Here is an 11,201-nt window from a genome sequence, read left to right as displayed (position 1 = left end):
TGTATTAACTAGAGATTGCCATTCGTTTTCAGAAGGTGCATCTGGTGTTACATTTGCTACTAAGTAACAGTGCAACCAACATATGACCTGATTCTCGACTTCCCTGCACCTGGTTAGTGTTATCCATCTGCAAAGTACGTGATAAATGCAAATAACTTAAAATTTTCCAGTCACTGATGGTAGTAATTTGTACCCGTTTACAAGGCTACATACTTGTAAATGACTATACCAGGTGCAGAGGGGAGGAGAACCTGACCCCCTTCAAAATTTATCTTTCCCCTGAATTAGGATTAATTGTTCAAAGAAGCCAGGATGTCTCTGCTTTCCTCCGTGTGTGTGTGCACTGCGGGGAGGGTGCATGGCAGACAGAGGCAGTGCAGGATCAAGCACTGAAATGGTCTTTGACTCGGTTCTCTCCAGCAGAGGACATTACAAAGAAAGCAACAAGACCTGGAAGGAACGTTTTCAGTGTTCCTTATTTCGTACGAGCAGTGCAATTTCTGCTCCATCGGTCATCTGAAATGTCCTCCTAAAATATACGCAGGTAACAACTTTTTGTCGCACTGTATCACCATCCTGTAATTCTAGTCCTTAATCCTGTGTTATTACGGCAGTGGGTAAAGCTTTGCTGGGTAGGTCTTGATCCCGCTAGTGTATGTGTTTGGAATGAGGGAGCCTAAGACTGACAATAAAAGCAGGGTCTTTAGTTGGGCCCAGACTGAGGATTTGCTTTAGGGATGACTCTGTTACCCGGGAAGGTTTATATTGTTGTCTGTGCCATACACCTCTCCCGTTTTGTATCAGCTGACAGAGCCTATGTCTGATAAATAACTAATAACATTTCTGCAGAGGTGTTATTGGTGAGGGATTAAAATAATATGCACACTTTTCCCCCCTGCCCTTGGGAAGAGGAGAGATTTGACGGTTGTAAACCACTGCCGGAGCCGCTCGCTCTTTACCGTACCGCCCCTCCTGTGCCAGGGGCGAGCCCCGGGCACGGCCAGGTACAGCCCTGCCGGGACACGGACCGAAACCGCTCGTTCCGGCCGCCGGGCTGCCTCCGGCCGGGCCGGGGCTGCCCGGGGCCGCGGTCCCTCCCGCGGGGCAGGTGCCGGCGGAGGGAGGGAGGGAGCGGGCCGGACGCCCAGGTGGGGCCGGCGGGCGCGGCCCGCGGGGGGGCCGGGCCGGGGGCACCGCCCGCCCCTGCGGCTCCACCAGCGCCACCGAGGCTCCCGTGCGGCGCCGGCCGCCCCCGGCCGGTAGCGGCTGCCCTCCCGCAGGGCGGGCTCAGCCGCGGCGGCAGCCGCAGGGGGTTGCCTGTCCCGCCGTCGCCAGCCCGGTCGCAGCCCGGCGCGGGGGGGGCTGGGGGGGGGAGCGCGGTTGCCTCCAGGGCCGGTCCTGTGCCCCCTCCCGCCCGCCCGCCCGCCCGCCCGCCGCTGCGGCGGAGGGCTGCGCGGTCACCCGCGCCTCCCGCCGCAGGGGCCTCCCCGCATGGTCCCCGCCGCTGCCATGAGCCAGGCCCCGGCCCCCCGCGGCGCTGACCCGCCGGAGAGCGATGCCCGCAGCGGGACCCCCAGCCGGGGCCCCGGCCGAGGGATGCCGCCGCCGCCCAGCCTGCCCCAGCTCCTCCACAAGTAAGAGCCGCCCCGCGTTCCGCCGAGCCGGGAGGGCGGGCGGGCAGGCGCGGGTCGCTTCCCCTCCCCGGCGGCGGTGCCCCCCTTCCCTCCCCCGCGCCCAGACTGACAGCCGGGCGGGCGGAGGGTCGGCCCGGCACCGGCCCTGGCCGAGCGCTGCCCCGCGGGGCTCAGCCTCGTCTCCGGCGCAGCGGCCGTCCCCGCTGATGCGGGGCACGTATCCCGCTAAAGACCGGCACCGGTCCCGCATCCCAGCAGAAATTTACTGCCCGAAAAGCCGCTCGTGTCGGTCCTCCGGGGGTTCGCCCCGGCACCGCGTCTCCTCCAGGCAGCGGGTCGCTCGGTCGCGAAAGTTTTTCTTCGCCTTTCCGTGGTCGCCGCCGTGTGCCGGGCCCGGCAGCCGCTCCTCCGCTTGCGGGCTCGGGGCTCTCCTGGGCAGGCCTGGGGCGAGGGGTCGTGTTGTGTCCGGAGCGATCGCATCCCTGCAAAACTGTCACAGAAAAAGTAGACTGTGCATGCGTGGAAGGCTTATTAACGGGAGCAGTGATGCTAACGGCATTTTGCTGTTTTCGTTTTCCACCCGGAAAGGGAGAGGAAAAAGTACTTTTGCCACACAGATAGAGCAGTGTGAGTGATACTTTTCTGGCTAAGTGAGAAGCTCGAAGACAAACCGAATACTCCATAGTTTGTACGTGAAGCCTGAGTAACATATAAGTTGTTGTGTGCTGATTCAAGATGGTTGCAGGCACTGTATCTGCTTTTTCCCAAGTCGTGACAGGTTAAAAGAGATAGGGGCTTTTCACAGAGCAGTGAATCTACTAACGAACGCCCCGTTATGGAGCCGTTAGAATTGGCCTTCTATTACTTTAAGATTTGCTGCTTGGCTGGACGAGCAGGACGCTGCGCAGTGGCGCAGGTTGAGAAACGCTTTTGACATGATGTTCCGGGCCACCAACCGGCCTGAGCCTGTGTCCGGCCGCCGAGCAGGGCGACAATGTGACAAAGCAGGGCCAGGCTGCGGCGGGCTCGCTGCTGGCCTTGCGCCGCTTCCCTGCGACAGCCCCTCGGGAAAGGCGCTGGCTGAGGCTTCGCCTTTGTCAGTTTGTCAACAAAACCCAACAATGTGACTAACGGAGGACGTTATTCCAATCCGCTCACTTGTATTTTCAAAATACATACGTACATGTATATAAATATATATGTGCATGTGCACTTTAACTTTACGACAAACTTAGAGTATTACTTAAGTTAGGAATTGTGTTATCTTATTTATAAGTATGTATGAAACTAGACTTTAACACTTCCTGTGGAGTGTGACCCATATATATATTGGTGCCTAGTTTTCTTTTTGTATATTTGCTTTTAAATCGTGTTTTTGTAACTTAATTATGAAAACGTTAGCGGTTTCTGTTACCCATGCTTTTATTCCTAATTGGAAATACAGACTTGGGAGTTTGCATTGAAACTGAAACATTAATGGTTGTTTCCTTAGCTCGTTGGGCTCCTGCAGGACTACATGTGAATTATTGTGCAGCAGAAGGTAATTTATACTGACTCAAAATCAGTCTTAAACTGCAGTCTCTAAAGATGGGCATTTTTTTACGTTTCAAGACTTTAGGCGGATGCATATTGCAAGTCAGACGGGCAAAACTGTCAAGACGGCTTCACGATTCTATTTCTATAATAATACGGCGGATGTTACATACAAAGGCATCACATTTTTGCTGGTCGTGCCTGCTAGCAAGTTATATGTAGGAAAACTTGAAATTAGTTTCCTTTTGAGCCTATCTTTACTGGAAGGAGAGAGGTGCCATGTTTTAACCATTCTTTATCGGGGTAATGTGACGCAGAATGGCAAATGTTGAATATCTCCATCTAAGCTTCTGTAACTTGATCATTTGGTTTTGTAACTGTGCGGCATAATTTGGTGTGCATCTCTTTGTTTACCTGATAATTAATACATTTCCACCCTAAATTTAATTTGAAACACGGGCAAATTATGTTTTGCTTCACTGGTAATAACTTGGTGGTTTATAATCTGAATTGGATATTCAGTAATTGTTAGAAAGGGAGATGTTAGGGAATATCTTAAATTGCTCTTCTTAATATATTTCTAATATGTTAGAACAGGTATTATGATGGGTAAAATAGGATGGGAAGGAAAGCAGTGATTCTTCTACAAAACAAAGTCATGGTCTCATTACTAGGAAAGAAAACATCGACCTTTTTCCCAAGCATTTTGATTTTCTTTTTTTTTTTTTTAGGTAATTGCCGTGTTTTTGCTTTGTGAGCTGCAGTAAACAAGTGTGCAGTTGCAGAATGCTAATTCAGAGCAGTGTAGGTCAGAATATTGTGTGGCATTTAACTGGATCTCCCTGTTTCAACGCTTCTATTTTTCATTATACCATTGACACTTTAAAAGCTCTCTGCATTCCTTCTTTCTTCCCTCAATACTTTTGTTAGAAATTTTTACAGATGTTAGGTGAGGACAAATATCATTTTGAAAAATGACTTCCTACACAGGCAGCTGGTAAACTTTCACTGTGAACACTGAGCATTGAACAAGGATTAAAATTTAGTGAAACTGGAGATCTGAAATGTTTTTGGTAGCAGTTACATTGGCTGCACTCATTCACCGCAGGTAGCATGTACCGTACTGCTTTAACATTTACAATGTAATTTTAGTATTAAAATATAACCAAATACCTAGTTTGAAATTCCTTGCTAATAGTTCCAAAATACAATAAGATACAAATTGAAATACACTGTCTACATGTTGTATTTTTCCCTCCGAGTGACAACGTCATTTCTGTTGATAATAAGGGTCCAATCATAAGATTTACAGAGCAGTTAAAGCTCTCTATCTATGCAAGTTGTTGTGATGTTGGGTGGGAAAAATACTTGTTGTTTTCCGAAAGTACAAGCCTTATTGCAGTCACAGCCCTCAGGTTGCAAAGCTGAGAATGAAAAGCGGACAGGGAAGGGAAACTTGAATTTACACCCTACAAAGATGACTTACAAAAACATCCATTTGCATATGTAGTAAAGCAGAAGACTGAGAAGATGGAGAAAGACAGTCTTAATGGGGTTGGTTGGTGTTTATAACTGGTTTCTACTGCGGTTGTGTGGAAGGAGTGGAAATGTGGGCTAGGGTCTGCAGTACCAGCAAGTGAAACACATGTGGGAAATCTCTGAGAAGACCTCAAATACCTGTTCTGCACAGAAAGGTTTTAATGTGTGTTTGTAACTGCTGCTTTGTTGGGTTTTTCCCCCTCTTGGTAAGTTTGCTCTTATGAGAAAATTTTTGTTGATAATTTGGAGGTTTTGTTTATAATTTGCAATTACAGTGCAAAACGTAATTTTCAGCTGACAGCTCAGTGTGTGACGAGTTTTGCCACCTGCTGTTAGATTGACTGGAGTGCCTAAGCACTGTGAGAGAGTGGAGAGTTCTATTAATAATTCCAGGTGTGTGATTCATTGCAGTCGGATGGAGCAACTAGCTGGAAATAACTGAGACAAAGGACCGAGTGGTGGCTGTGGGCTGACTGTAAAGATGTGGCATGAAGAGTGATTTCTGTGAAGGTTCTTGCTTAAAACATGCTACTATAGGAGACCTAATGATACTGAAATGCAGTTTCTGTGTATGTTTTAATGGCTGTTTGCATGCTTTCAGTTCTAAGGATTTGTCATGGGTAATATCTGTCCAGTGGAAATGGAGCTGGTTTTAACTCCCTGTGTTTGATATAGGAGCATACATTTGTTTTACAAATTGAATAAAGGTGTTTTAAGACAATAGAGAGAAAACCAAAGTGGGCTGCTTTTTTTTTTTTTCCCCCTCTTTTTCCTCCTGAGTGGTTGCGTCCTGGAGACTTTGAGTTCCTCTGGAAGGAACATGGAATTTCCAACATATGTGCCCAAGTCGTCATCAGTTTGTGCCAGTTCTGGGGCAGACAGGAGTAAGCAGGCTGGTGCTGAATGCTCTCAGTCTTTCATTTCCTATAGCAGTGAGGAGGAAACGTGTCAGGAAAAAAAACCACCCAACAACAAACCTCCAACGTTTTTTTTTTTTTTAGGCTTAAACCTGTTATGTTTAAGCATGTGCTTTTAAAATTTTTTCTTGTGTGCTTATTTTGTGTAAAGTGTGATTTTGTTGTTGGTTTCCACCCCCGCCCCCCCCCCAACTCAAGGTCTCTCAGGAGAGATAAAATATGAAATGTACTCCCATTATATACATTAGTCATGGCAAATAGTTTGGCATATATGGCAAAGGCTAAACTGATACTTAACAAGGGGACATTAGGAGAAACACTGGTTTTACTGTTTCTTGTCTTACTGTTACTGATCCCGGCTTTCCATATTTATTTGCCTTTTAAAGTACATCTCCAGGGTCTGAGTCGTTTCTTTACCCGACAGAGCCCTCAAAACTCATCGAGTTTGCGTTGTAACAGCTGTAACAGCCCTGAACGGTGACGAAAACAAAACAGAAAGCGCTGTAGCTGTTCTAGCAGAGCAGCCTTAGCAAAACAAGGGACAGGAGCTGACAAAGCCGACTGCGTGGTGTGGGACGCGCCAGGGAACGTGGGAACCAAACCTGCCTTATGAAACTCCTCCTTGTGTTTCCTGCTCATCGTCTCTGTACGTTATGAAACACAGAGCGAGGGAAGCTCGGTTTTCTCTGAATTGTCTGGCTCCTTGCTGCGTGATTATGGAGACTTGTCAGACCTCACCTGACGTTAAAAGCAGAACTTTAAATGCGGGTACCAAATGCATCTTTGCACAGGGGGCAGGGATGCCTGGGGGTGCTTCACTTTTAAGTTTAGTTGCTTACAAAAAGTAGAATCAGTGATGATTCAACTACCTTCAAGTCAGGTAGTTGAAATTTCTCTTTTCTCTTAACATTTCCTTTTCTTACCATTTCTCATTTAAAATACTTTTTTTTTAAATTGTCTTTTTCAAATAGAAGTCAGTGACTCCTCCTGTATACCAGGTGTGACCCGCAGCTTAAAGATGAATTCATCATATGAATGTTCTCTGTTTTAAACAAAAATGACTGAAAGTGTGGGCTTCTTTGTCCTGAAATCTTTTGTTTGTGTCTGTTCCGGTGTTGTGCTTACCGTCCCCCCGCCCAGTATTTTTGGTTTGTTTTTTGTATGTGTGTGTTTGTTTATTTCAAACTCTCATTTAAAACCCAACAGCTTATTGGGTGAATAACACAATAAAATTTAATTGAAGGCTTGAAGAGGGAGCACAGAGGTACAAAGTGGAAAGGGATCAGAAAAAAGAATTTTGAAGGAATGCCTTGCATGCAAATATCTGCATGTAATCTGGCTTGTATTATTAGTTATCAATCAATTCTTAGTTGCCCAGAAATGTCAAAATTCTTTCATATATTTTAGTGGAGAGAGAGAGATAACAGTAGTGATATCAAGTTTAGCAAAATGTTAAATAATACATACTTTATAAGAAGAAACACAAGTGGGTTTTGGACCACAACACATGGCAATGGAGTTCTATTTACTGTAACTAAGTTGCCTGTATGTTGCTCTTTTATTGGAAATTTAATACTCCTGTTCCCATCAATGGGAAGACTGGGAAATGTGTTCTTTTGGTTTTCCTCTTAATTCAGCCCATGTCCATTCAAAGCTATGTGCACCTAACAGTGAGTAGTTATGTGTGACCTGCTGCGCTACTGCTGCTCTGGTGATGATGCTAAAATCTTTCTGGCCTCATTTGGAGGAAAGGAGATGGATAAAAACCTCAATACTTTTTAGTTCTGATCCTTTCTGGGGACTGTCAAAATGGGAGGAACTATGTCTTCAAAGAGAGATTTATACTTCATAGAGGACTTCAGAAATTTGTTTAGGAGGGTAAAAAAAGTGGCTTATTTGCATGAAATAATAGTTTTAGTCATTTTAAAATACTCCTTCAAATAGAATCTGCTTTTTCTGAAGAGTAAGCTGTCTTGATTTTTTTTTTTTAATTTAAATGAACTGCTTTGATCTGATTTGCAGCTAGACTTTGCAGATCGACTTTATTCCCTTGAATATACTCCCCCTGCTTTTTTCCCCCTCTTCATGCTTTGTAACATTTTATAGTTGACTTAAGGATGTAATCGCTCTGTTAGCCTCTGCCCCTCTATGTCCAGCTGCTTTCTCTTTGTCACACTAATGACCCGTCACAGTGAAGCTGTCACTTGGCACACTGGGGGAAACCAGAAAACCTGCCCTTTTGGGTTTTAGAAACCTTTAATATCTGTCCTGTTCTGACAACTCAAGCCTAACCTGTTTTACAAATGCCTCTTGCCTATTTAGAAAAAATGCCAAATAAAAGCATTGGGTATTCTGTTGCAGGAAGGGGCAAAGGCTTGTTTTCTTAAAGGATCAGTATTTATGAGTGCACAGGCAGTTATTTTCTTGCAGGCTTACTGCCTTTTTTTTTTTTTTTCTTTTTGGTGTGTGTATGCACACTTGTGAAATGCGAGCTTATCTGATATTATATGTACCAGAAGCTGCATATTTATCCCGTGCATACAAAGAACTACAAGGAAGAGGGATTTGTCGTTAGTTTTCTGCATGTCTGTGTTGGGAGATGAGCTGAACCAGCAGGTGTGTGGCACTGGGGTGGAGTTGTGCTGAGTGGCTGTTGCACTAAAATATGCTGTTCAGATCTGTCCTCCATCGCCTCCGTTGTTTAAAGACATGCAGGTGTCTCAGCAGCCTTTGCAGAATGCTCCAGAGGTGCCATGATCCTGCCTGTCTTGGGAATTGATAGGAATCTGTAGCTATATTGGTTGTGAACTGTAGTCCATCTCCTGTGTGGTTTTAACTCTAAAGCCTGTGTTATGGGAAATGTTAGTGATGGTGACTGCTTGAAAACGGATGGAGTAATTATTATTCTGCTTCATCGCTTCTGGATATACTTCTTACTAGGAAAAGACAGGGACAGGATACGGAAGGGTTTAGCTCCTGTTGCCTTGGGTAATGTCTTCTGCTGGCCAGGATGGACACAGAAAACAGTGTTATGGGCAGGTTACGAGCCAGCTCCCCGGCTGACTGCTGATCACCTGCTCCCTTCCCCGGCTCACTGGCTCTTGAGATACTAAAAGCATCTCATGTTGTTTAGTCTTAGCTTTCCACAACTTGCCATCGTTCTTGTGATTCTCTGTACAGTGGGCTGCAGAGTATTAGAATTCAGACAATGTAAAATGTCTTGAATTTGGTAGTGTCAAAAGCTAGAGTTTTATGTGCTGTGTTTTTTCTCCTGGAGAGGAGAGATTGAGTTGGTGGTGTCTGGGAGCTAAGGCTGCTTCTTTGGAAACATGCAGGCATTGCTCTTGCATTTTTACATACGTTTGAATCTTTGTTTTAAGTACCTCTGCACCAAGTGGCTTGGTGGCTGACATTTCCTTTACTGAGATAACAAATAGTCTTCTGTGGGCAAAGCAGCAGTAAATTGACCACAGTCTGTTTCTGCAGTAAGAAATATTATTTGTCCCTGCTGATTAACATGTTCTCCTCTTAGGGGAAGATGTGCTAAGTAATTTTATTAGGTTGATGACACACAATTTATTACACTGACCAGCTTTCATTGTTCTCTTTCTGGCCTCGTTTTAAAAAAAAAAAAAAAAAAAGAAAAAAAAAAGAAAGTAAAATAAAATTACAAAATACTTATTGAGAACAAAATGCTGTATAATGCTTTAATAATGTCTTTTTTTACCCTGCTTCCGCTCTGCCTGGAGCTAGAGTGAGAGCAGATTAACTTCTGGTGCAGAGAAGTTTGCTCCAGTCCCTGCAGAGCTGCACAGAGCTGTGTGTGTTTGTGTTGTTTGCAGTCTGGATGCCACTCCGGAGGTTGTCAGAGATTTCCGCTGCTCCCCCCCATAAAATTCTTTGTCAGTGATTATGCATAGTTCAGTCTGAGGATGAGATTTGGAGAAAAGATGACACTTGTCTCCTAAAACTGTAGAGAGAAATATTAACAAACTAGGGTGAGTTGTTGTTTTTTTTCAGCCCTAGGCTCCTCTTATCTTCCAAACTCTTCCATTAACACATCTTAACATTCGCACCCCTGCTATCCATGTACTCTGCACCATCCATTTGTGCCCCACTCATGGCACATTCTTGTAAGGCCACCTACAGCTTTCCACCGTCCTGCCAACCGACAACCAAACATTGGGCTCTTTTCTTTATTTACGACTTAATCAAGGTCACTGTTCTACCCTGTGGTGACACCTTCTCCTCATGGTACAGGCAGGGCTCACTCTTCTGCTGGCATCTTTCTGTTGACCCTCGGATACGGCCCAGGAGGTTTGCCTCAGGTTGCTTTGACGCACATTACGCTGAAAAGAGAGTCATTGATGTGTCTGGAGGTGAACATGTTTGGGAGTAATACAGAAGAATAGTGGGTGACTGCGATGGTGTTTATAGATACCTCTACTGGCAGCATGGGCAAACAGGCTTTATGAAAGTGATGTAAATAAAAAGATAAAAGTTCTGTGGAACTTTAATCCAAGTCAACTCTAGCCTTTTCTGCACTGTTTTGGATTTTATTTGAACAGGTCTTCTCTTTTCTTACTCCTGGAGAAGTAAAAAGTACTAACTACTTGAAATTTGACAATAAAATTTAAGTTAATTACAAATCGGTGTATATTTTGTAGATCAGACTTCTAAAAGATACGGGATTGTTACTGTTCAACCTAGGTTTTGTAGGTTTTCTGTATTGCAAAGTGTTAAAGGATTGAATTTCCTTAAAAAAAAAAAGAAAAAAAAAGAAAAAAGGGTAAAATGGAAATTTGTAGGAGCTAGAAGTGATTTATTTGGGTTTTTTTGGGGGTGATTAAAGTATACCTGTGCAAAGTAAACCCAACACACATTGTACATAACATAAATATGTTAGGCGGCCAAGCCTGTTCACTTGTCAGTATTAAATAAGACGTAAATTCCTGCTTGGATATAGTGTATATACTATGAGACTGATCTTGCAAAGCCTTATCCATGCACATGAGGATTATTTATGTGTGTAAGGCTTTAGAGGATCAGATCCTACCACCTAAGTCTGCAAGACTTCATGACTATTGCTTATTTTTGCCAGGTCACTAGGAATCCTGCACAGAACTGTAGAGAACGGTAATTGCTGATAGCAGAGATCTAATACAGGAGAAGCCAAAGAAAATAATAGAAAGTTACCTTGTGTTCTAGCATTGAAACGTCACTTTTTTAAAAGAGAGCATGAAGCTGTGCAAGGAGGAGTATGGATCCATGCTCCTTTGTGCTTCTTAATAGCGTATTAGTACTCTGGCATGTTTTAAGACCAATACTCTGGAGTGTTAAAGCCTCACCAGCTGTGGGGATTTGTAGAGTCGGAGGTGGAGAGGGTACAAAGAGCCCATCATCTCCTTTGCACAGCACGGCACTTACAGCGGCCATCACTGTTGGCTTCCAGTTTGTGCTGAGCATCTGGGAGAAAAAAGGCACTGTCTTACATCCATCATCTAAGTTGGCTGCTTGCTTTGTTTTCTGTGTAAGTTCCCAGGATTTTTGTTGTTGTTGTTACATTTGCTGCTGGTTT

General features: G+C 44.7%; 1 protein-coding gene across 2 annotated transcripts in view; it reads left to right on the top strand.

Annotated features, from left to right (window-relative positions):
- The first annotated feature begins 1,227 nt into the window (after positions 1–1,227).
- RBM20 (RNA binding motif protein 20) overlaps positions 1,228–11,201 on the top strand; it is a 102,513-nt gene continuing 92,539 nt past the window's right edge. For both annotated transcript variants that reach the window (XM_065638713.1, XM_065638712.1), the window contains exon 1: positions 1,228–1,634. In XM_065638713.1, coding sequence (XP_065494785.1) covers positions 1,492–1,634 — 143 coding nt within the window. In that variant the 5' untranslated portion in view covers positions 1,228–1,491. The remainder of the gene's footprint in view (positions 1,635–11,201) is intronic.

The sequence above is a fragment of the Caloenas nicobarica genome, chromosome 7 (genome assembly GCF_036013445.1).
Source record: "Caloenas nicobarica isolate bCalNic1 chromosome 7, bCalNic1.hap1, whole genome shotgun sequence".
Taxonomy (NCBI): domain Eukaryota; kingdom Metazoa; phylum Chordata; class Aves; order Columbiformes; family Columbidae; genus Caloenas; species Caloenas nicobarica.
Note: the sequence above shows the minus strand (reverse complement) of the source record. Positions and strands in the feature narration are given on the sequence as shown.